Genomic DNA, 26,335 nt, shown 5'->3' with positions numbered 1-26,335 from the left:
CGGGACCGTTCCGATGTCAAATCGGGGATATCCAACATGTTGGATTTATTTGGCCCGATTTCTTCTCGTGTGTGGTGTCCCCCGAGGACAAACGATCATGCAGCCTGTGGACTGTGGCGTGTAGCCAATCAGAAAGCGAGGTGACGAGGTGGCGAGGAAGTACCGGGAAACAAATGCGCGGCATGGCGCACCAGAAAGTCCGGTGGACGTCGGAGATGGAGGACTTTGTCTCCACTTCTTTGACCATCGCCTTTTCTTGTTTTTCTTATGTTTTTTTTCCGGTTACAAACAAAGCACAAACTATGGCCACTGCATCCTCTTCGTCCGCCATGATTGTTTACTCTGAAGTCACGTTTGATCTCGAGGGATTTTGCGAGACTTCCCGTCTGACCTGGGAATGCTCGGGTGTCAAATCGGTTCGTGTATGATGTGTTGATTTTGCCGTGTGGCTGCACACCACACACTGTATGACAAAAACTGTTAGAGCCGTGATTTTTTATCGCCGTGTGTGGGGTCTCTCAGGTTTGGAAAATCGGCCGACAATTTTAAAATCGTCCCGTGTGAACCAGGCTTAAGACATCCTTACTAGAGACTTTCAGAAATTAGGAAGTGGATAAAACGACTTTATGAGGTTGGCATTAAATTTTAGCCCTCTGCCTACATCTTATAGGCAATCTGTTTTGTTTCACAGAATTTGAAAAGGGGCGCTCATTTATCGGTGTTTGAAGAGTTTCTAGATGTCGTAATGCATTGAAGGTTTTAGTAGGATTCCACCATTGACTTTAGGAATATCATCCAGCTCTACTCAAACCAGATATTTTAGTACAGCAACAGTATTTACTAGCTGGTTGTAAAAAAAAAAAAATACCAGTGTTATAAAACACAGCAAATAAGCATTTTTCTCCCTTAAATGTTTTTATCTTGTAAAAATCCTTTTCTCTGAAGATGGTAAATGGCATCCATATATTCTTTTTCTGCAGGTCCTCAAGTGAGAAATATAATGGCTACAACAATGCTTACTCAGACTCAGCTAGCTGCCATCTGGTAGGTATTTGCTTTCCCCATTACTTGCATAAAGCTTTTTTATTTTTTTTTATGAAATATAACTCGGGGAAGATTTCATTGCACAAGAGTAGCTTCATGCACGTGATTGCTAATTTATGACCAGACTAATTTTATGAGACCTGTAAAGGTGGGTTCAAAAGACTGCTTTTGAAAATGCTTTTATTGTGCATATTTCTCTTTTTTTTTTCATTGCATATGACATTTTATGTTTTAATCTGTTTTAAAATCTGTGAAATTTTAAAGTTAACACATTTCAGATTTTATAAATATTTAGCTACAAAATGTCTTGATTTAATGACATGTTTGGAACATTTTTTTGGTCAGGAATCTTGCTGATGTGGATAAGGATGGTAAACTGAAGGCTGATGAGTTTATTCTTGCTATGCATCTGGTAGACATGGCTAAAATGGGCCAGCCGCTGCCTATGGCACTCCCTTCAGAGCTGGTGCCCCCATCACTGAGGTACCGCTGACTAGTTTGTAACCTAATCTCCAATTGACTGAAAACTTAATCATATATAAAACATTGGTCATGAATGTAAAAATATGTTTTAAATTATTATCTGAATTGATTTGTCAATGTTTTTTCTCCATAAATATAAACCTGTAGGGGGAAGCTTGGTGAGTCTGTGAATGGAACCACTGCCTCGATCTATGCAGGTCTGGCTGAGGACCTCTATGAGTCTGAACCTCCACAGAAATCAAGGAACAATTGTATGGCTTTACACCACACCCATTATTACATAATACAAATATCTATGACTCGCTTCTTTTACCAAAAAATATAAAAAATAATAAAATAAAATCTTCCTGCTTTTACACCAGGTATCAAAGAATTTAAACAGATGTATTCTCTTTAGGCTCACCGATTGTGTAATGCTATTTGATTTGTGAAAGACATTAAACAGTTGGTATAAATAATTTCCTGTATATTGAATTACTCTCATTACGGTGTCCTTACTGACTTTAAACATGTTGTATCCCTCCCTTCCTCCCTCAGTATTATATAGACACTTAAGCCATACTTATCAAATGTATGAATGTTGTTGTATTAATTGGCACAAAATTTTTTTTTGGGTATTAAAACATTTAACAAAAATAAGTGTTTATATTTATCAAATATAATAGCTGTTTGAACATCCCAGTTCATTGTAATAATTTATGTGTGTTCTTTGTATCTAGGGACTTTTGAAGATAAGTTCAAGAAAAATATGGAGATGGGAAATGCTGAGCTGGAGAAGCGGCGACAGGCACTGCTGGAGCAGCAGCGCAGGGAAGAGGAGAGGAGGGCACAGAAGGCCAGAGAGGAGCAGGAGAGAAGAGAGAGGGAGGCACGAGAGCTGGAGCTGAAGAGGAAGAGGGAGGAAGAGCTCAGGCTGGAGCGACAGAGAGAGCTGGAGCGACAAAGAGAGGAGGAGAGACTTAAAGAGCTGGAGAGGAAGGAGGTGAGAGGATGACCATGTGATAACGTTTCAGTTTCTGACCAAAATATTATATTTCCCAAAAGGTTTGTATAGGTATAAAAGGAAAATAGTCTATATAAATAAAAACATAATTTTTTTTTACTGAATACTGCTATGATTTTCTGTACAGGCAGCCAAGAAGGAGCTGGAGCGCCAGCGGCAGCTTGAGTGGGAGAGGAGGAGAAAGCAGGAGCTCCTAAATCAGAAGAGTGAAGAGCAGGAGGAGATCATCAAGCTCCGAGCCAAGAAGAGGAGTCTGGAGATGGAGCTAGAGGCTGTGGTGAGGCTACAGGACATTATGCTATCAACGTTCATATTTCATCCAGACACATTATGTGTGAAACCAAGCACTTTAAATTTAACCACACATTTAAGTACAATTATTAATTTTTTAAACCGCCAGAATGCTTGAAAAAACAGATCTCTTTTTTTTAGGGCAACAAGCAGAAACAAATAACTGACAAGCTCCGAGATGCTGAAGGCAAAAAGAGAATCCATAAAAATGAGCTGGAAATGATCAACCACAAAAGAGACTGCTGCATCACAGAAATCCACTCTCTGCAGAAACAGTTAGAGGTCTGACTTCTGCATCCGTAAAAGCACACGTGAATTATGAATGTGTCTACATGCATTTAAATTAAATCTATTTATAAATTTATACTGAAATATATATTTAAACTCCATTTATTCCTAATAATCTCAATTTAAGATGTAGATTGCCTCAAAAGAGCATAGTAGTAATCATAATGTGATTTTTGCAGGAATTTAAGAGAAAGTTGGGACAGTCGACCGTAGAACAGCAAAAACTGAATGACAGACTACGCAACCTCAATCTGAACAACCTCCCTAGTAAGACGCATTTGGCCAATTATGTTTCCCCCCAAGTATTGCTATGTATTAAGAAAAAAAACACAGTTTGTGATACTAGCATTTGGAATTGTGAAAGACAAAAAAGAAAAAAGCATGACCCAAGCGTGACTGATGTGTTGAATCGTAAAATTATAATAATAACAATAAACCTTGTTCTCTGTTATTAAGAGAGCACCAACAATTTTTATGTAGTTGTTTAAGTTTCTTTTTTTCTTAATGCAGCTGCGACAGTGAAAACTTTACAGAGTAATGTGGAAGAGAAGGATCTTACCTGTCGAAAGCTTAAAGAACAGCTTAATGCTTTGGAGAAGGAGACTGCAGTTAAATTGGCAGATATGGATCAGTATAAGAAAGAAATCCAGGTAAGTCTTTAATATCACTCAGCCCTGACTAATTAATGCATGCAATCCATTCAGAGCAGCACAAACTGATCCATAGGTTTAGCTAGACTAGTTACACTTTACAAGGTGCTGATGGACAGTTTAATTTGAGTGATATGAAAATATTTAATTCCCCAGATATTTAGCATTTCTTTAACAAATCTTTCTTAACTGAAGAGTGCTAACAGCATATAGACTGTTCCTGATGACTCTAATGCGAATAACCCCTTATGCTTTTGTCCCTGTGTCTCTATCACTAGCTGTAGAGCTTTTCTGTCTGTCTGTCTACTTGTCTGTCTCTCCCTGGCTTTCGCTGCAGTTTGAGGAAATGGATGACTGCATGCTTAAAGGCCTGCTCTCTTTACTGAGTTGCCTCAGCAATCTCTTCTTCCTTTTGAAGGTCTCTTTTTTTCCCTTTTCCTGCTCACTCTCACTGTGGCAGCTTCTCCTTTAGATTGTTACCAAATGATCTTTACTGCACATATCATCAGGGATGGATTGAAGACGAAAAAAAAAAAAATTCATTCACAAAGCTTTTTACTTCCGTAATGTGACTCATTTCTGGGTGAAACGATTAATCTCCATTTATCAATTTTTTTTTTTTAAGTGACAGCTAGGAGCATAATTTTAGCATCATTACGATTAGGGCTGTACGATTAATCGAAATAAAATCGCGATTTCAGTGTGCGCGATTTCTAAACCGCTTTATGGCACGATTTTCCGCAGCCCCGACCAATCAGGATGCAGCGCGCCTAAGTGGAGCGCAAGAACAGAGCAGACTGGGCATATGCCTAACTCCAGGTTCACACACTCTGTCTGTGATGCGTAGCCTTTTTTTTTTTTGAGCCCATGTTAATGGATCAGATCTTGCGCATGAGCACAGAGAGAGTTGTGAGTGCACAGGACACAGGTTGAGCGAGAGGAGACACGTTGTAAGGCAGCATGTATCTGAGCCTTATACAGTCAATGATCTGAGCACGCGCATCTGGTTTTATTAACAGAGCAAAGGAAATCTGCGTGCGAGCGGATATATTTGCGCTCGTGCATTATTTTAATGTGCTTTCGCGTTACAATAAAGCGCTCTCCTTGCTGCTTCCGAACCGCGTACACATAACTTACTGTATACGCACTGCAGACGGAGTACGTGTGAACCTTGGGCAATAAATATATTGGGCAAAAAATATAACACCTGAGGCACTGCTACAGTGAGCTTTATGACCGATGCATGGCACAAAAAAAAACTTCCCTGACCACGGGTTTTATTTTATTTTTCTATTATAATTTTTTGCCATATGTCTAGATTTTGTTTGACATCTTTACTTAGTGATTATTTTGACTTAAGTCTGTTCTAGAGACATGTTACAACTTTTTGATAAAGCTCTCATTTGGTTTTCTTTTGGAAATATGTTTCAAATTTATACTGAATGCATTTATGACTGTAAAGCATGCCTATGTGTGATTTAAAATCGAAATCGCAAAATTGATAAAAAAATCTTTTTTTTTTGTCCATATCGCACAGCCCTAATTGAGATACTGCTATATAGTTTTTATTAATATTTTGAACCAGTGTTTAATATTAAGTTTTTATTTTAATTTTAAAGTTTGTGTTTTTGTTGTTGTTGTAATTTTTCTTAGTTTTTATTTTGTAATTTTCATGTAGTTTGTAAAATGTTATGTTAGTTTCATTTTTTTTTTTTTTTTTTTAGTTAAACTAAATGAAAATTAGAAGTTTCTTTGGCAATTAGCTGAAATAAAGTTTTAGTTAACTATAACAGCACTGCTTTAGAGTGCATTCTGGCTTTCAAGTCAACATGAATCCTTTGATTGTGATGTACGTCTGATTGAAAAAGGATATTCAATGAGGAGAAACTAGTTTAAATTAATTTTGGAATTAAAAAAATTATCCATTACATATCAGAAAGTGGTCTGTTGTGTGCAAGTTTTGTAAAAAAATAAATAAATCCTTTTGGTCTTAATGACATTGTCACTTTAGAAGAAAACTTTGTCTTGATTAAAAGCTAAGCTTAGAAAGTCAGGTATCAGTGTTAAAAAAGTAAATTGGGTAAATTATTGATTTCAGTTTAATCTTAAGGTTGTTTTGGGTCTTTGCTACAATGGAGTATAATTGAGTTCAGTGTGCCATAATCTTGTGGTTGGTTAATTAGGATCTCCGAGAGAGCCAGAGGACACAACAGTCTGCTTTGGAAAAACTACGCACCATTAAGGAAGAAAAAATCAGAGAGCTAAAGAAACGCAAGCAGGAGGAACTGGAAAATAAGAGGAGAGAAGAGGAAGAGCAGACGTAAGTATCTTTTTTCTATAGTATACTCGCACGTACATGGAAGTATTCAGGATTTCACAAGCAAAACTTCTTTCCCTATAAAGACGCATCAAACTGGAGATGGAGCGGCAGTGGCAGGAGAAACTGCGGCGTGAAGAGGAGGAGAGACAGAGGAAAATACAGGAGGAGAGAGAAGCCAAACTTCGTGAGGAGGAGGAGAAGGAGAGACAAGCTCGTTTACAGGCCGCTAGAGAACAAGCTGAGCGAGAGCACAAAGCCCGGGAGGAGGAGGAGGAGAGGAGGCGCAGGGAGGAGGAGGAGGAAAGGAGAGAACAAGAGCGACGCAGACTTGAGGAGAAAAGGAGGCAGGAGGAGGAAGAGGACCGCAGGCGGCGAGACGAGGAAAGGAGGAAACTGGAGGAGGAGAGGAGAAAACTGGAGGAAGAACGAAAAAAACTGGAGGAGGAAAGGAGGCGGCAGGAGGAGTTAAGATTGGAGGAGGAGCGTAGAAGAGCAGAGGAGGAGCGGAGGAGGAAAGAGGAGGAGAGACGGGAAGAGGAAAGAAGAAAGGAGCGTGAGGAGGAGGAGAGGAGGAGACAACGTGCACAAGAGGCTGCCAAGAGAGATGCAGAGGAGAGAAAAAGAAAAGAGGAGGACCGGAAGAGGCAGGAAGAGGAGGACAGGAGGCATCGGGAGGAGGAGCAGAGGAAACAGGATGAGGAGAGGAAGAAGAAACAGCAGGAGGAAGAGGCTGCAGCCACAAGACTGGGAGACAATGAACAGAACAAGAAGAACACTGTTAAATCAGACATTGTTGCTGCTCTTCTGCGCGGCCTGGAGGAGAGGAAAGGTAAGGAAAAGTGTACTGTGAGTTTTAAAATTAACTCTCATGGCTAGTTCGGTTATCTCTGAATTGATTGGAGTTAATGAAATTATCCTTGTGATTTCAGGCAGCAGACATCCTCTTGGCACACAGCACAGGAGATCAGCAGCACTGACGACGTTTAAAGCCCTCTACCCCTTCACTGCCAGAAACGATGAGGAGCTTTCCTTTGAAAGCAATGACCTGATTGAGGTCAGTTTGAGAGCAAATCTCACAAAACCTCCCAGTGGCCCGGGATACAGTGTACATTTTAGGACATCCTCAGTCCTCGGTCATATGACAAAAAGGCATCGTACCTCAAGACTGAAAGGTTTTCAGGTGTCTCACGAAAAACAATGTCAGGTGTCAGGTCTCATACAATTAGGCATCGGGCGAAACGGACTCAAAACCCTGATAATATTCACAGCTTTTCCTGTTTAGGGGTAAAAAGAAGTTCAAAATATGGGACCAGTGCTACAGTAAGCGAACATCCCAGCACTGTGCACGCTGCAGAGAGCGGAGTTTAGAAGAATATGTAATTATGTGCTGTGAGCTTTCCTCTTGATTACAAAATAAACACTTACAACAAAATGACAGCGGAAAGAGGCAGTTAAGTTAAAACATCTGATCATCATAGTGACACCAGCTCTGCAATCGGCACTCCAGTAAAGGCACATCACGTTTAAGCATATTTATATAGCAATTTATACAATCGATTACTAGGGACTGCTGCTTTTAAACATGGAGAACTGTGACAGTATTGCTTTTGATTAGAATTACAACTTCTTTTCTACTATAAAGTAGATTAAGGCATTTTTTAATATATATAATATTTAGATTCTGTTGGCTTTTATACCATCATAACATCATCCTTAAATTGTCTTTTTCTTAATCTCCCGCTCCACAATAAAATGATTGTGTGTGTGTGTTTTGTATATAATTTATTGGCATATATTTTATATATTTATATGTAATCCTCTGACAATGTTCTTTATGTAAATGTCATTTGAACATTAGAGAGAGAGATAGACTGAAGTCAAGGAGTATCTGATATATTTTCTTACAGTTTTTATTATATGTTACACTGGTTATGTTCTATATAGGACTGAACATCCTGTTTGACATTAGTCAGCAGAAAAACTGCAGCCGGCTGAATGATCTAACATTAGGCACGGAACAGCAAGCAGTTTCTCTAGTAACATCTGTACACAAAGTTGCGCTGTGCTTATAACAATGCAGTGTAATAATCCCAAAGATCTCTTTAGCTTCACTATAGTGTGTCAACATACAAGTTAACAATATGTTTTTTAGCAAACTTTCTTAAACGTGCTAATAAAATTTCAAAAGTCTTATGCTCTACCGGTCTCAATCTGTACCTCTTTTAATCTGCGTGCATGTGACGTCACATTCAGGCAGGGCAACACTAAACTTACACCTGAATCCATTTCGCTTGATGAGTCTGTTTTGCCCGATGCCTAATTGCACAAAAGTGAAAGTCGTGACATTTGACAAGCACGGTAACCCATACTCTGAATTGGTGCCTTGCATTTAACCCATCCAAGTGCACACACACAAGACCTGTTACCTGATGTTTTTCCTGAGACCTGAAACCTTACAGTCTGAGGCATGATGCCATTTAATCCAATGGCTGGAGCATTTTAGTCTGAGTCATGATGCCTTTTCGTCATATGACTGAGGTATGAGGATGTCCTAAAATGTACACCGTACCAGGGCTTTTTTTGTTCACTCCAAAATCTAAAGGACAAAATGTAAGGTGCTAGATCTTGCCTTTCCTTTATTATATTTTGAATATATTGAAGTGATTGTGATTGAATAGCATAGGGTTCAGGTTTAGAGTTTACTGGATTTCTGTTTGTTTAGGTGGATGAGAGCATAGAGCGAGAGCAGGGCTGGCTGTACGGCAGTCGGCAGGGGAAGATGGGCTGGTTCCCTGAGAGCTATGTGGAGAAGCAGGCCAAATCTGAGGCTCCACTCGTGGCCAAACAAGCCCTAAAGCCACAGGTCGTCATCTCTGTCAGGTGTGATCTCCAATCTGATAACCTCATACTGTTCAAATGCTTCATTTACATCTCTTGCACAGTCATTTGTACAAACTTTCCCCTATTTGCACTAACAGACAAAGTGTATGTGGGTGCAGAGCCATCACAGAAAACATTCACAGCTACAAACCTCATGTCTTTCATAAGAAACAAGCAAAATGCATTTTAAGTACACATGTTCACATCAAGTCCTTAAGTATAAAATATTTTGAAACAATTTTTCACATCAAGTCTAATGCAATGTTTTCGTTATTCTCTGAAACAAATAGAAAAAAATATATATTAATAAAAGGACTTTGTGTGAAAGAGTTCATAAAGATGCACTGTTTCATTTCAAAACTTGAGCATGATGGTAGAACATGTAGAATATTCTAAAACACCTTCTTCACCAGCAAACCGAGTGACGGGGCGAGTGGATCACGGCTGAACTCCGCTTTCACCCCCACTCATGCCACAGGCTCCGCCTCTTCCAACCATGGTCAGGTATGCAGGATCCTTTGAGAATAACCACAGTGTTTATGTAAGCTACAACTTCCTTGTGATAAAATGCAATGACATTTGTTGCATGGTTTCAGGTGGTGGGGAATGTGCAAGCTCAAGCTCTCTGCTCATGGACTGCAAAGACCGACAACCATCTCAACTTCTCCAAAGATGATGTGATCACAGTTCTGGAGCAGCAGGAGAACTGGTGGCTTGGAGAGCTCAGTGGGGTTCAGGGGTGGTTCCCCAAAACCTATGTTACAGTGCTGAGCGCCACTGATGCACAAGCAGAGTAAATACACACACTGTGCTGAAGTGGTTAAATATCAGTAATAACAATGCCAACGTGATTGTGAACAAAATGGATAGAGTGTGTAGCTGTGAGTGTTACATGTACTTTGTCTGTGAAAAGTGTTAATATGAAATGGTATTTTCAAACTAAACCAAGTGTTTCTTTTGCATACCAAAACTCACTGGTGTACAGAGGTGCAGATGTTCCTTTAAAGAGACTAATTCTAATGTAGTGTTGCTTTACTTTCTGTGTTTGAGGTTGTTGTTATTAATTTGACATTTAACAGCTTTTTATCATCTAATTTGGTGCTTGTTTAATGTTAACATTTTCCCCCCATAGTTCCACTGAAGGATCTGATACAGCAGATGTATCCAACTATGAAGGTAAGTAAAGAAACTGAGTTTGTCCACCAGGAAACTTTGCAATTGTGAGACTCTGAAGCAGTTTGTGATTTAAGAGCAGCTTTCTCTTACAGCAAGAAAATATATATTTATTGCAATACTGCATTTGAACAACATGTTAAGTCATTTACGATTATATATTCAGGAACTCCAACAACATGTAATTTTGTGCATCCCTAAAATTTGCACTTTCACCTATTAATTGCATTTAGTTTTTTTATTATTTAATAAAAAGTTTGGAGTTGGTAAGATGCTCTCCACTGCATTTATTTGATTAAAAACAGTAATATCTCAAAATATTGCTGCAATTTAAAATAACTTGTTTTCTGTTTTAAAATGTCATTTATTGATGGCAAAACTGAAGTTTCAGAACTCCATTCTTCAGTGTCACATGATCCTTCAGAAATCATTCTAATATGCTGATTTGCTGCTCAAGAAACATCTCATCAATTTTTGAAGAATAGAAAGATTAAATGAATTTTTTTTTTAAGTGGCAATCTTTTATAACATTATATATTTATTTACTGTCATTTGTGATCAATTTAAAGCATTCTTGCGGAGTAAAAGTATTCATTTATTATTGTTTTAATCTGACCCCAAACTTCTGAACAGTGTAATTTATGTAATTATTTCTCTGATAATTAGGTGTTTAGTGTGATTAATTAGTCCTTGTGGGTGACCAAAACTTTTTATTTTGCGTGGATGTGTGTGTGTGTGTGTGCGTGCATGCTTGTGTGTGTGTGTGTGTGTATACAATATATTAATTTTAAGTATATTTTGTGTCTGTTATGCCTGTGAAGACATCCCAGATTAATCTCTTGACATCAGTATTGTCCCAGTGTTCCGCGTTACCCTGAACCGTGTTTGTATGTTGAAACTGTCATCAGAATATGTGGCGCTGTACACTTACGAGAGCCCTGAGCCTGGAGACCTGACCTTCACCGAGGGAGACACCCTCCTGGTATCAGAGAGAGAAGGGGAGTGGTGGAGAGGCAGCATCGGAGACCGATCAGGAGTCTTCCCCTCCAATTATGTCAAGCCAAAGGAGACCGATGTAATTTTTATTTTTGAATTTAAGGATACTGGCATTTATACATGTTATTTTATGATAATAAAAAAAAATTCCCCCTTATTAGACGTCAAGTCTCCCTGGTAAACCTGGAACACCTGGAAGGAAACCAGGTAAGTAAAAAAGGTTAAATCGCTGTAATTAATCATAGTTATTTAAACCTATAACATGTTATTTTGTTTGCAGAAGTGGCCCAGGTGACCACTGCACACACAGCTGCAAGTGCAGAGCAGTTGAATCTAGCCCCAGGACAGCTCATCCTCATCCTCACCAAGAACCCCTCCGGCTGGTGGCTCGGGGAACTGCAAGTGAGTGGACCGTTTATTCTTAAACACCTTAAAGGGAAAATTTTGTCATTAATCACTTACCCCCATGTCATTCCAAACCCGTAAAAGCTTAGTTCGTCTCCGGAACCCAATTTAAGATATTTTGGATGAAAACCGGGAGGCTTTTTACTGTCCCATAGACTGCCACTGTCAAAGTCCAGAAATGTATGAAAGACGTTATCAGAATAGTCCATCTGCCATCAGTAGTTCAACCGTCAAATTATCAAGTGACGAGAATACTGTTTGTAAGCGAACAAAACAAAAATAAAGACTTTATTCAACAATTCCTTTGTCAACAGTCTCCTCTGTGTCTCACCACATCACTCAAACTGCCTACGCTCTTCTGTGTCAGCCGTGCCACAAGGATGCGCTGTTTTCTTTCAAATCAAAGCATAAATTTACGTGGAAACAGTGCATCCTTGTGGCGCAGTTGGCAGTTTGAGTGATGTGGTGAGACACGGAGGAGACTGTTGACAAAGGAATTGTTGAATAAAGTTTTTATTTTTGTTTTCTTTGCTTACAAACCGTATTCTCGTTGCTTCAAAACATTATGGTTGAAACACTGATGCCAGATGGACTTACACACACAATAATTGATGATGATAATTATTTTCATGCTATGGCCGCTTACATGTAGTTAACCAAATTAAAACACAGTTTTGTCAAAATAAATTCAAAATTCAAAAATTTGGGTAAAAATGTGTGTATATATATATATATATATATCTATATCTTTATTTATTTTTTGACAAAATTGTATAGATTTGTAACATTGTCCTTATCTTGAAAATAATTAAAGTCTGTTGGTATCGCTCAGATTATTAATACCGCTGCATTCCTAATGTATATTAAGTATATAAGTATTTTATAATTTTCAATAATAGATATCTCCACCTGTAACATGTATTTTATTAACTCCCTCAAGCAAAATAATATTAAACTAATTTGATAGAAAGATAGATAGATTAAAAATTCTATATAGCTGCATAGTTTTTTGTTTGTGCCCTCAGGCCAGGGGGAAGAAGCGTCAGAAGGGCTGGTTCCCTGCTTCACACGTCAAGCTTCTGGGCTCAAACAGCGGCAAATCTACACCTGCATCTGCGGCTGGTAAGAAACAGTTCAAGTTTCCAGGGTTGATTTTTAATTTTTAATTTTATTTTTTTTAAATCTCTCCTCATCGATCTCCCTGTCTTTCCTCCCTCTAGTCGGCCAAGTCATCGCCATATACGACTACACCGCAGCAAATGAGGACGAGCTGAGCTTCTCGAAAAGTCAAGTTATCAACGTGCTGGACAAAAGCGATCCTGACTGGTGGAAAGGAGAGCTCAACGGGGTCACAGGCTTGATTCCTACCAACTATGTGAAAATGACCACCTCTGATTCTGACCCCAGTCAGCAGTGTAAGTAGAGACCCATGAACAGTCTATTTTGGTTCTGTGTGTTTTTTTTTACATCATGCCAGTTTTTGGTTGTGTTCACAACTATAAAATTTGCTTTAAGAGTCTTAACTTATTTTCAAAGTTAAATTGGTTTAAGATGATTTAATCTAAAAAATAGTTGCAGTCTATGCTTCTTGAATGTGGGTGTTTATTATATGAAATGTTACAATTTCACTACATTATTATAATGACATTTTGGTTTGTTGTATTTTTGCCGTTATAATGAAAAGGGTATTTCCAGTCTTGAACAGTTGTATATGTAGTATCTAATCTAATGTTAGACTTTTCTTCTCGTCCTCCATATTTAACCACACGTTTATTTCTCACATAGTTTTTTTTCCCCATTCGACTTTGTTCTTCTCATTTGTGTCTTTCTCTGTAGGGTGGTAGCACTTTTACTTTCCTTCATCCATAAGAGACCCACTATCCCCCTCTCACAGTGGAGGTGGTGCTGAAACCATCATTTATTCACCCTATCACCTCCCTGTATCTTTCCTCACCAGTCTCTTTTCTTTTAAACTAAAACCAGGCTTGTTATTTAGTCGACTGGTAGTCTGGACCGATCTTAACTGATTAGTAGGGGCTTAGGGAATACGCTGGCTATAATGCAACTTTAAACTTAGTATCATTAGTCTCTGGTTATTGAAGGCACTTTGACTTTTTAAAGAACAAACAAATCACTTTTTTTGAGGCAGTTTCATCTTGAATCTTTAGGTGCTTTTCACTGTTTTGCATCTGTTTATTTATTTTCAGTTTGAAATCAATGTAAGAACTACAATGAAAGACAACTTGTGTTATAGTCTGTGGTGTATTTGGAAATATAGTTCTGCTGCTGATGCTATTTTTAGCACAATGCTTTGCCCTCAGGTGGTGGTGTTACGGATTTACGGCGTTTTATGCAATGTTTGAGCATGACTTTTTTCTGTATAAACAGATTTGTTAATATTATATGGGAAACTATGCAAATAGTTGTGAACAAATGTGCGCCTCAATAAAATTGTATTGAGTGCTATTAGTAATCCTTATAAAATATCTCAAATACTTGGATCTTGTACTTATTTTATTTGAAGAAATCTAGACATTAAAGTGTTTTGAAAAAAACAAACATCGTTCAGTTTTAATATTTGTAAGAGTTAAAGATAAAAAAGAAAACACTTTCAGATATGCATTTTTAAAAAACTAAACAAAAAGCAATTTTATAATCTAAAGTAAAATATATAACAAATTTAATGATACAATGATCTTATTGTTTGATCATTAGTTAAAAGTGTCTTCTATATTGGACCACCTTAATTTGCGGTGACTTTCTGACAGTATTCCTCTAGATAATCTTCACTGCCATCTAGTTACGTTTGTCCTGCAGTTGTATTATGGGTGAAAACAGATTGAATAATCCTGCATGCTAGCAGTGTTCATCACAGTAAATGAGCTGGTTTACAAAGCACAGCTCATAAAAATGAGTGATCATTCAGGGGGTAAACTGCTATTTTTACGGCTGTGGGATGTGGAGGATGAAGGCACCACTAAAGGCAACCCAGATGGTCAAACAGACAGACCATCAGCAGGTAAGGATTCACGCTGGAGCGGTTTGAAGTGTCATTAACACATTTCCATTATCCTGCTTTTGAGAGCGCTTGAGTGTGTTAGGACTAAGGTTGTTGAAGGATCCCCAGGAGCCATCAATGTGTGGGTGTGTTTTGTTGTGTATATGGGCTTCTGGGTGAGTTCACCTGTACCGTTTTCTTTTAGGGTGCACTGACCTGAGCACTCTGGATTCAATGAGCCCGCGGGAGAGGAAACGGCAAGGATACATCCATGAGCTCATTGAGACAGAGGAGAAATACATGGATGACCTACAGCTGGTTCTAGAGGTACAAAATCACACAGTAGAGTTATTTTTATTATTTATTTTGTATGTTATTAAATGAACATTTATATTTTCAGTTGATTCATGATTTTAATTGCATAAATATTAAGTAGTGTAGTGTAATATTATTATTATATTATTATTGTAATTAATAGGTAAATAATATAATAATAAAATACTTTAGAAAACTTTTGTAAAAAAAAAAAAAAACCTTTTGTAAAAAAATTATATCTGTTTTTTTTTTTGTTTTTTGTTTTTATGAAGATAAAATTCTATTTTTTTAATTTTTCTCTCTTAAGGTCTTCTACAAGCCCATGTCTGAATCCGGTCGTCTTACTGAGGATGAAATGAGCATGATATTTGTCAACTGGACAGAGCTTATCCAGTGCAACTCCAAGATGCTCAAGTATGTGAGGTTAACTTGGGAAGTAATCTTATCTTTTACCTGTCTGCAGTGAATCATGCATGATGTGTTTATTGTCAGGGCTCTGAAGACTAGGAAAAAGACTGGGGGTGAGAACATGCCTGTTCACATGATCGGGGATATTCTGGCCTCTGAGCTGCCACACATGCAGGCCTACATCCGCTTCTGCAGCTGCCAGCTGAACGGTGCCACACTGCTGCAACAGAGAACTGATCAGGAGCCAGACTTCAAGACCTTCCTTAAGGTAGCCTCACATATATCACTTAAACAAGACATTAATGTCCTGAAAATCTGTAAAAAAAAAAAAAAACTAAAATATACATAAAAATTAAATAAACACGGAAAGTTAAAAAGGTTTTTTTTTTTTCACCAAACCAAAATTATGCAAATGTTTTTATTTATTTATTTATATATGTGTGTGTGTGTGTGTGTGTGTGTATATGTGTTCCCCTTTATTTATTATATCTTTATTTTAATTATTTTTTTATTTATTGAATTAAAGAATATAAATAATATTAAACTTTTTTTGCAGTGCATGGTCCTTCGGTATGGGATATACATTTTTGGAAGTGCATATATCCCTAGTAGTGTAATAATAAAATGCAATTTAAAAAAAGTGTGATTTAAAATAATATTACACTTAAAGATAATTTAAAAAATAATAATTATATGACTATTTGGATTTTCCATCATCAATGTGAGTTTGTGGTTGAATTTTTTTTCTTGGTAGCAATGTAAAAAAAAAAATTTTTTCTTCAGAAAATTGCCACAGACTACCGTTGTAAGGGAATGCCTTTGTCCAGCTTTTTACTCAAACCTATGCAAAGGATCACTCACTACCCTCTTCATATTAAACATGTGAGTAAATAAAGTGTAGATAACTATTTTAGTTCTTTTTTATTTCTATATATATTTTATATTAGGCATTGATGGTTGAAAATGATTAGTGCATGTTAACCAATACTGTGTGTCCAGATCCTGGAGCGTACTCCAGAGAGTCATGTGGACTATGTTCAGCTGCAAGACGCTTTGGAGAAGGCAGAGCAGCTGTGCTCTCAGGTGAACGAAAGTATCAGGGAGAAGGAGAACTCTGAAAGGCTGGATTGGATCCAATCCCGTGTGCAGTGTGAAGGCATCACAGAGGTAAGAAATGCACCGCTTGGTCATGTGACATTCGGAACGGTTTATATATACACATCTTTATTCTGATCAAAGAAATGATTGATGCTCAAAACATGCATTACGAGACCATTTAAAAGTTAGGAGTCTGAAAGATTGTTTTTGATTGCTTTTGGAAAAAGTCTCTTACGCTCACTTATGCTACATTTATTTCATAAAAATTAGAGAAACCGTAATACTGTTAAATAATTATTACAATTTAAAGTAATTATTTTCTGTTTACCCCATGGCAAAGCTGAATTTTCAGTGGTCATTAACTCTTCAGTGTGACATGATTCTTCAGAATTCATTCTAATATGCTGATTTGCTACTCAAGCAACATTTATTTTTATTGACAGTGTTGAAAAGAATAGGGTGCTTAATATTTGTTTGGAAACAGTGATATTTATTCATGATTTTTTGAATAGAAAATTCAAAAGAACAGCATTTATTTAAAAAATCAGTTTAATGCAACCTTGTTCAAGAAAAGTTAATTTCTTCAAAAAAAGCTTACTGACTGAACTTTTGAATGGTAGCATAAAATGTGAGGGGTGATTGGCTGAAAGACTTGGGGTCAAACGTTCATATAACGCTGTATAATAGATTTCTTACTCTTCTATTCTGTCACTTGTCTAGAATCTGACTTTCAACTCTCTGACCAACTGCTTGGGTCCGCGTAAATTGCTGCACAGCGGGAAAGTGATTAAGACCAAGAGCAATAAGGAGTTATATGCCTTTCTGTTCAATGACTTTCTGCTGTTCACTCAAGCTGTCAAGCTGTTCACTTCCTCAGGAACAGACAGACTCTTTAGCCCCAAATCTAACACCCAATACAAGATGTATAAGCAGGTAGGGTTCCACTCCTCTTCACAGAACAGTGCTCTTTTTTGGTTAAACCTTTGAACAACAAGAAAAAAAAGCACTGGGATATTGTGTAATGTGTATGTTTGTGTTCCCAGCCGGTGTTCCTCAATGAAGTTCTGGTGAAGCTTCCATCAGATCCGTCCAGCGATGAGCCAGTCTTCCACATTTCCCACATAGATCGTGTTTACACACTGAAGACTGAGCACATTAATGAGAGGTCAGTTTCAGCAATCGCTCTTTTTATCAGTCTTATCAGCAGGGTGCTATTTACTGGACACATGGGACATTTTATGAACCATTAAAGGAATTTTGTTATCGCCACACTGTATGGGAAGAGAAAAAACAACTGCTTTTCATGCTGCTGAAATGCCAGCCCAAGTGGAATTGACAGAACTTTTACGCAGATTAATCTAATGAATTAAATATCTTTGCCTTTGCCTTATATTTGCAGTTACTTTTCGCTTCAAGGAAATATATACATGTAGGTGCTGGTCATATAATTAGATTATTATCAAAAAGTTGATTTATTTCACTAATTCCATTCAAAAAGTGAAACTTGTATATTATATTATATTCATTCATTACACACAGACTGATATATTTCAGATGTTTATTTCTTTTAATTTTGATGACTATAACTGACAACTAAGGAAAATACCTAATTCAGTATCTCAGAAAATTAGAATATATCTTAAGACCAATACAAAGAAATGATTTTTAGAAATCTTGGCCAACTAAAAAGTATGAAAATGAAAAGTATGAGCATGTACAGCACTCAATACTTAGTTGGGGCTCCTTTTGCCTGAATTACTGCAGCAGTGCGGCGTGGCGTGGAGTCAATAAGTCTGTGGCACTGCTCAGGTGTTATGAGAGCCCAGGTTGCTCTGATAGTGGCCTTCAGCTCTTCTGCATTGTTGGGTCTGACAAATCGCATCTTCCTCTTCACAATACCCCATAGATTTTCCATGGGGTTAAGGTCAGGCGAGTTTGCTGGCCAATTAAGAACAGGGATACCATGATCTTTAAACCAGGTACTGGAAGCTTTCCTGTTGGAAAATGAAATCTCCATAAAGTTGGTCAGCAGCAACTTCCTGGTATACAGCTGCGTTGACCTTGGACCTCAGAAAACACAGTGGACCAACACCAGCAGATGACATGACACCGCAAACCATCACTGACTGTGGAAACTTTACACTGGACCTCAAGCAACATGGATTGTGTGCCTCTCCTCTCTTCCTCCAGACTCTGGGACCCAGATTTCCAAAGGAAATGCAAAATTTACTTTAATCAGAGAACATAACTTTGCACCACTCAACAGCAGTCCACTCCTTTTTGAAGCGAGACGCTTCTGACGCTGTCTGTTGTTCAAGAGTGGCTTGACACAAGGAATGTGACAGCTGCATATTTCTGTGCATAGTTGTTCTTGAAGCACTTACTCCAGCTGCAGTCCACTTTTTGTGAATCTCCCCCATATTTTTGAATGGGTTTTGTTTCACAATCTTCTCCAGAGTGCGGTTATTCCTATTGCTTGTACACTTTCTTTTTTTTCTACCACATCTTTTCCTTCCCTTCGCCTCTCTATTAATGTGCTTGGACACAGAGCTCTGTGAACAGCCAGCCTCTTTTGCAATGACCTTTTGTGTCTTGCCCTCCTTGTGCAAGGTGTCAATGTTCGTCTTTTGGACAACTGTCAAGTCAGCAGTCTTCCCCATGATTGTGTAGCCTACAGAAATAGACTGAGAGACCATTAAAGGCTTTGCAGGTGTTTTGAGTTAATTATCTGATTGGAGTGTGGCACCAGGTGTCTTCAATATTGAACCTTTTCACAATATTCAAATTTTCTGAGATGGTGATTTTGTGGTTTTCCTTAGTTGTCAGTTATAATCATCAAAATTTAAAGAAATAAACATTTGAAATATATCAGTCTGTGTGTAATGAATGAATGAATATAATATACAAGTTTCACTTTTTGAATGCAATTAGTGAAAACAACTTTTGGATGATATTCTAATTATAAGACCAGCACCCGTGTGTGTGTATAATATATATATATATATATATATATATATATATATATATATATATATATATATATATATATATATATATATATATATATATATATATTAGAGAGAGAGAGAGAGTGAGAGAGAGAGACTTTGTTTTTTTTCATAGTTATCACTGAACAAATGTGCGGTGTTTAACAAAAAAATAATGATTATAACATTTATTTAAATATCTTCTAACAGTCGAAGCTGATACCCTTGTATAGACAAAGTTTGAAACACAAGTTCTAGTCCCATTTTGGGGACCTTTCGTGATAAATATTGCAAATAAATATTTAAATATCTCCTTATTAAAACGGTAAATGTTCCTATGCAGTTTAGAAATATGAAAATCGATTTAAGTATTTTCCAGGAAATGCATCGAAAAAGGCAAGTGCAACACTGCGATTTCATTTGCGCTTATTTCATTTATAAAATTTACTTTACACACTTGCTGCTTCATTGTAATATTAGAGGTTTATGTAAATCAACATGTAAATGTAATGATGCAAAAAAATTAGTTTGAAAGCCAGCTTTGATTGTTCCTAATAAACTGTTTAATTGCAATCGCCAGTGGATATTAAATTATGTTGTGGGATAATTAAATATATTCTAAATAAACTATAATAACTATTCTAACTAAAATTATATAGATTTTTTTGTTCTCACACTCTTTCTGTTAACTCCTCCCTCTCAGTGACACAGCTGACTGAAAGGCTCATTATGCAGCTCATTATGCAGCTCATTATGCAGCTCATTATGCAGGCCTTTGTCTTCTCAGGTGTGAATCACAATGATATTCATGATATTTGACGCCTACTCGCATATGACTTTTACCAACAAAAAGTGTCTTAGAAAATTTTAATCAATATATTGTTTTCTGTAAGTGAGTAAACAAGATTATTTTCACATAATTTAGAAAGAAAAATTCTAGGCTACAAGCTCCAGTTCTCAAAAATCCCGGAAACCATTGTTCTTTGTGGGTTTTTTTGCCTTAAGTGATTTAACATTTTTAGTTTTTCACTAACCATGCATTACATTTTTTTTTTCTCAAATACAATCATGTACATGCATGCATTTCACATATTATTATAGCCCAGTTTGTGCTGATTACAGTGAGATTAGAATTTACCCATTTAGATATTTATAAGAAACTGATAAAGCACAAATGTCAGGGCATGACAAAACTTCTCCAGGCCCCAAAAATACCCTTAGACTCCAGAGGGTTAAGTAATTTTCAGGTCTAGAAAAGTATGGAAACAATGAGAACAGAGTATGGGAAAATATTTGTGCTTCGACTATTTGTCCTATTCAGTGTTCTTAATTATAAAATTAATTTCTAAAAATAAATTGATCATACAAATAGAGAGCTTTCATGACAAACGTTTAGTAATCGTCTGAACACGACTGAATTACTGTATTTTCGCACTTTTTTTCATAGTTTGGCTGGTCCTGCGACTTATAGTCAGGTGCGACTTATCAAAATTAATTTGACATGAACCGAGAGAAATGAACGGCTGTAGACGGTAATGTTTTCTCTTGGTTCTTGGTTCTAAATAAATGCGACTTATAGACTTATGTTTTTTCCTCATCATGACGTATTTTTGGACTGATGCGACTTACACTCAGGTGCGACTTATAGTCCAAAAAATACGGTAATTCAAGGCGCACTTTTTCATTACGCATAAATCTTTAAGCAGTCTTAAGTCTTTTTTGAACTTCACTAAACAAATATCCGTGTGCCATGCAAACCAGCAAAAGATAAAGAAGCAAACATGTATGCCTCATAGAAAATATATCTGTATCTAAGCTGATTATTAGCCTACTCTTGACAGAGAGCTGGTTTGGTTTTTGAGAGACTCGCAGAGACTGCAACGCAGCTGTTTGATTGATGATCGCACAGTGCTTATTCCATTCATTCATTTATCATTTCCTAGCCTATAAGGTTTAAATCATTGTCTTTTAAATATACACAAATAGTAGAACATGTATGATGTATTATTTTAGTTGATATTACTCTTGCCAAGCTCTTTCTGAGAGATGCACAGAGAGGCAACAGCAATGCAGTGTTTGATATGTGCTCTTTTCTTTCACATTCACTTCACACACTCATTATTGTGTGACTTTAGGAGGTTTGTGTAAAATATTGCGCTGATCCCCTGGCTCACCTGTTACCTAGCAAACACCAGAGTGTCCTGCAGCCTCAGCCGAATATTCAGGCAGAATTATTTGTTAAGCCTTATTCGTTTTTGAAGCCACTATTGGCTTCAGGCACACCCCTAATACATACATACATACACACACACACACATGTATGTCTTTTGGGAGGGTTTTCTTAAATTGTAACAATTGAAAATGTTTAATCTCTGATAACTTGTTAGGCTTGCATGGGTTCAGAAGATCAAAGCAGCATCAGAGGAATTCATTGAGACTGAGAAGAAGAAACGGGAAAAGACCTATCAATGTAAGTTTTATTTTTATTTATGGACCACTGAATAGGAGTGCAGTAAATTGATCAAAAGTGTCATCAAAGAATGAAATGCCTTTGTTTAAATAAATGCTTTTGTTTTGAACTTTCATCAAGGAATCCTGAAAAAAAATTCGCAGAATTTTCACAAAAATATTAAGTGCACATTGGTTTTATACATTGATAATCATAAAAAATGTTTCTTGAGCACTAAATCAGCATATTAAAATGATTTTTGAAGGATCATGTGATACTGAAGACTGGAGTAAAGGCTGCTGAAAATTCAGCTTTGCCATCACAGGAGTAAATTACATTTTAAAACGTATTAAAATAGAAAGCAGTTATTTTAAATTATAAGAATAATTCACAATATTACTGTTTTACTGCATTTCTGATTAAATAAATGCAGCCTTCAATAGAATAAGAGACTTCTTTAGAAAACATTACAAGTTCTTACTGACCTTAAACTTTTGATTGGCAGTGTATGTCATGGTATTTAAATAAATGTAAAGAATTATTACAATACTTTTTCACAGCTCGATCAATGAAAGCCAGTGGAATTGGTCGCCTGCTTGTCACCATCTTGGAAGCAACAGAGCTAAAATCCTCCAAACCAAATGGTGAGGGGTTTTATTAAACTAATAATAACAATAATAAAAAAATATTAAACTATCTTCCAAGAGCATTTTTTAATACTTGTGCAATTTATTTTTAGGAAAGAGTAATCCATACTGTGAAGTGACCATGGGTTCTCAGTGCTACACTTCCCGAACCATCAATGACACCGTCAACCCCAAGTGGAGCTTCAATTGTCAGTTTCACATTAAAGACCTGTATCAAGATGTCCTCTGTATTACGATTTTTGAGCGGGAGCAATTTTCACCAGATGGTGAGTATGAAAGCTAGCGAGTATAATACTATTTCTGAATTATATCATTGAATTATTCTTAAACTGAGCTCTCTTTAAATATTAGAATGTATATATACACAATCACAATTGTCTTTCTCCCTTTATAGACTTTTTAGGTCGCACTGAGGTTCCTGTAGCCACTATTAAGAAAGAGCTTGAGAATAAAGGTCCGTCCACTAGGAGGCTGCTGCTTCATGAAGTTCCCACTGGAGAGGTTTGGGTTCGGCTCGACTTGCAGCTGTTTGACCACAAAGCCCCCAAATGATGAGGAGAGAGGATGTCCCAGTAAATCTGCACATCAAGCACAGCTTCTCACCACTAGCTTTTCAATATTTTCAAGACTAACCATTGCCTTAAAATGTTCTTAACTACTGAGGAGCGTAGACATGGATGTGTGACCATGAGGAAGACGAGTTAACATTCACACTTTTGCCAAGTTTTGATTTTTGACCAAGTGACATGGGAATGAAAAGGGATCATTTTTATTTTTTTTGTATTGCCTAAATAATTTACCACTGGATGTAGATATCTCAGGACCTATATTTTGCTTCAAGTGTACTGTCTTTATTGCTGTACTGAAAGCTAGATTTGCTAAATCATAGCTTGCCTAGATCTGAAGTTGATGAGAACTTTTTTGAACTTGAATATTCTCATCAGCAACACTAAACCATGTGGTGTTGTTTTATTAATTAATTGTCCATTTGCCTTACCTGCCAGTTCATCCATTTAACTTCACTATGGTAGAATTAATTTGCACCAGCCGTTTGATCTTCTATAAAATCTTATAACAGCTTATTAGCCTGTGTAAAATGGAAGGAACTTTTCTGCAGAGCTAACTAGTTGTTATGTACGAAGGTACGCATGAGGTGAGTAACCAGGGATGATTGGTTAAAGGTGTAATCTCTGTTGATTTTGTGTGCTTGACTGAGTTTATTTATGTTAATTTATGCGTCTTGGACTATCTGCACATTTTACGCTGCCTACGATATCTGGATTGCCATAAAGCATTCAGATAAGGTCTTAATATTGTGTATTTTTGCAGTTGTAGTATGAACGTTTACTCAAGAGACCGAGTTGCTGAGTGTCTCCCAAGTTTTATTTGTTTTTGTTTTAAATATAAATGTAATAAAGTTTGAATATTTTTTTCTTACATACGTTTTTTTTTTCTTTTTTTTTTCTTCTTCATTTTAGACAAGTATTAGTTTTGAAAAAAGGTCTTATATTGTATTTTTCCAAAAGACCTCACAAATAGCTATGCAACAAAATCAGGTTTCAGATGCAAATAAAATTAAAATGCTGTAAAGTATACTGGGTGATTGTCTTCACTTCAAAAGAAAACACTTTATTAACTTAAAAGGGGAGTTTATTTTTTTGTCTGTAATATACAGCGTTATACGCCCACAGTCATGAATATTAATTAGGGTTCTGTTGATATTCATAAGGGGCGAACGACCCGCCACTTCAGCAAAACATTTGTGAATGTAGCCAACAAACGTCTTGAGAACTTCTGATGTAATTTGTTACATACAAATATGAACCCATTTCCAAAGTTATTAGAAGAACGTATTATTGATACAGAACATGTAGAGTGCACAGCGATACTTGTGGCGAAAACTGGTGACGTAACGGCTGCGTTCAACTTTACAGTAAGTTTACTGCAACTTTTTTGTTTATTTTATTTTGTGTTTATTGTTTGTTTTGTATGCCTGTTTTAGTAGTGTATTTGTGTATCAACCTTGGCATAAACAGATGTTGTTGTATTGTATTGTTAATACTGAATAAAAAAAAAAAAAAAGTTTACTGCAACTTTGTGCGTTCCTAACAGACACGCATGTTATTTTAAGTTTTATCGATAATATTTGTTTAGAACAGGCGTGTCCACTTAGGTGAATCGGTTCAATCTCTTCAAACAGGTCTGTCCAGAACAAACACAGGTGTATGGGAGGCCGTTTGAGACGAAACTCATTGAAACACTTGCAATACACATTGAAAACCGAGCGCCAACCTCCCGCTCTCTCTCGTGAGGCCAATAAGGAAGTGACTAAAACTGCAATTCATCGACTGGCCGCTTGAGGCTGGCTGCAAAAGGGAGCAGGACTCCCCATGTTAAAATGCCCAACTTTACAGCAGGAAAAAACATGTTTACAGCCTGGTTCAAAAAATGATTTTGGTCTAAATAGCTAATTTTGCCCTTCATGACAACTGTGAAGGGGGTGAATTTTTTTATAACTCATCCGTTTAAATTATATTAAGACTTAAAGTTCTGCATAATTAAGGGGGTAGCCACTTGAGTGACAGGTGGATTGCCGCTGCTGACACTGCCGTCGTGCTAGGTGGGTGTGGCTACAGCAACTAGCTCCCGCCTTTTTGCCCATTTTTGATTGTCCGGGAGAGTCGCGCGGTGACGCTCTGCCAAGATGGCGACAGCCCGCTCTATACACTTTAGGCTTCAAAAACACACTTCATGAGTCTACGGGTGGCGTCACGGACACTACGTCCATGTTTTTATACAGTCTATGTTGAAAACTTGCACATACATGTGAATCACTTGCTATCTTTGGACAGCAATAAACAACATCAGTTTAACAATACTTTAATTTTTTTGAACAGATCCATTCAAAAATGTGCATCACTTTTTCTAAATGTAATCACATCAGAATTGATTCACTGATTTTCTATATTGTTTGTTAAGGAAGGACGTGGCCTGATATTGGTGAGAACTGCACTGTAAGTCATCGTTGCCAAATACTCAAAGAGCATGTATCCAAGCGTCTGTGTGGAAGCAGTTGAGAAACTAGGTGTGCTAAAATTTTTGCCAAAAGTTTTCAAAATGAACTTCTCTGCTCTAGTTAAACTATTTGATTTGATTTGATAATAATGTTTGTATTTTAGCTTGTGTTTCTACATGAAAAGGGAAAATCAGCTCAACATATCAGGCCAGAAGAGGAGAAGAAGCTATTCAGTGTGATTGTAGTACTATTGATGAGAAACTATGAACTTTACTCAATCTGCTTAGCTACAGAAACACCAAGGTAGGTTGTTTCAGTACAGCTCAGACAAACAAGGAAGCATGTTTTTGGATTCATGTTATGAGATTTTAATTTACGTACTGAGATTTGGCATCTTAAAATATACACACAACCAAAGTTTTACATCTCAACACACAAACCTAACTGCCACAACCTAGGCGACAAGATCTTTCACAGAAAGATTATAAAACTCCATAGAGACTGCAGAACAAAAACAGAACAAAAGCTATTGCAACTGAATGTTATTGGTGTTACAATTCAAATGACCAGAAAACATATTACACAGTCTTATATTAATCCGTTTTTTTTTTTTTTTTATAATAGTAAATCTCAATGAACTGAAGATGTAAGACGGGTAGAAAGAGAAGAAACAATCTACAATGTTTGACCTGATCATTCACAGTGTTTAAGTTTGTAGCAGTCATCTGTCATTATAATAATTTTGTATTACGAACTGAACCAATTAGAGATCAGTACAAATTGCATTTTCACGTTGCACACATACATTTCATATACTCTTTTTTTTTTTTTTTGCAGAATAATAAGACGGTTAACATTAAAATACACATAAATCAATCCCTAAA

The 26,335-nt window shown here is 36.9% G+C and overlaps 1 protein-coding gene across 2 annotated transcripts in view; it reads left to right on the top strand.

Moving 5' to 3' along the window:
- The window catches only part of LOC132111615 (intersectin-2-like), a 50,413-nt gene extending 26,548 nt beyond the window's left edge, over positions 1-23,865 (top strand). The window contains exons 9-39 of one of the 2 annotated variants that reach the window (XM_059519070.1): positions 981-1,044; positions 1,390-1,527; positions 1,675-1,778; positions 2,247-2,509; positions 2,658-2,807; positions 2,963-3,103; positions 3,289-3,376; positions 3,620-3,759; positions 5,943-6,079; positions 6,163-6,908; positions 7,009-7,133; positions 8,802-8,959; positions 9,373-9,463; positions 9,556-9,752; positions 10,092-10,135; positions 11,041-11,207; positions 11,290-11,335; positions 11,409-11,530; positions 12,559-12,655; positions 12,754-12,948; positions 14,737-14,858; positions 15,154-15,260; positions 15,339-15,522; positions 16,038-16,136; positions 16,254-16,421; positions 17,073-17,285; positions 17,396-17,517; positions 21,727-21,809; positions 22,349-22,432; positions 22,528-22,701; positions 22,830-23,865. In XM_059519070.1, the coding sequence (XP_059375053.1) occupies positions 981-1,044; positions 1,390-1,527; positions 1,675-1,778; positions 2,247-2,509; positions 2,658-2,807; positions 2,963-3,103; positions 3,289-3,376; positions 3,620-3,759; positions 5,943-6,079; positions 6,163-6,908; positions 7,009-7,133; positions 8,802-8,959; positions 9,373-9,463; positions 9,556-9,752; positions 10,092-10,135; positions 11,041-11,207; positions 11,290-11,335; positions 11,409-11,530; positions 12,559-12,655; positions 12,754-12,948; positions 14,737-14,858; positions 15,154-15,260; positions 15,339-15,522; positions 16,038-16,136; positions 16,254-16,421; positions 17,073-17,285; positions 17,396-17,517; positions 21,727-21,809; positions 22,349-22,432; positions 22,528-22,701; positions 22,830-22,987 (4,727 nt within the window). In that variant the 3' untranslated portion in view covers positions 22,988-23,865. The remainder of the gene's footprint in view (positions 1-980; positions 1,045-1,389; positions 1,528-1,674; positions 1,779-2,246; positions 2,510-2,657; positions 2,808-2,962; positions 3,104-3,288; positions 3,377-3,619; positions 3,760-5,942; positions 6,080-6,162; positions 6,909-7,008; positions 7,134-8,801; positions 8,960-9,372; positions 9,464-9,555; positions 9,753-10,091; positions 10,136-11,040; positions 11,208-11,289; positions 11,336-11,408; positions 11,531-12,558; positions 12,656-12,753; positions 12,949-14,736; positions 14,859-15,153; positions 15,261-15,338; positions 15,523-16,037; positions 16,137-16,253; positions 16,422-17,072; positions 17,286-17,395; positions 17,518-21,726; positions 21,810-22,348; positions 22,433-22,527; positions 22,702-22,829) is intronic. The other variant, XM_059519071.1, reaches the window with a different exon arrangement.
- Positions 23,866-26,335: the final 2,470 nt, after the last annotated feature.

Source organism: Carassius carassius, chromosome 31, assembly GCF_963082965.1.
Source record: "Carassius carassius chromosome 31, fCarCar2.1, whole genome shotgun sequence".
NCBI classification, from domain to species: domain Eukaryota; kingdom Metazoa; phylum Chordata; class Actinopteri; order Cypriniformes; family Cyprinidae; genus Carassius; species Carassius carassius.
Note: the sequence above shows the minus strand (reverse complement) of the source record. Positions and strands in the feature narration are given on the sequence as shown.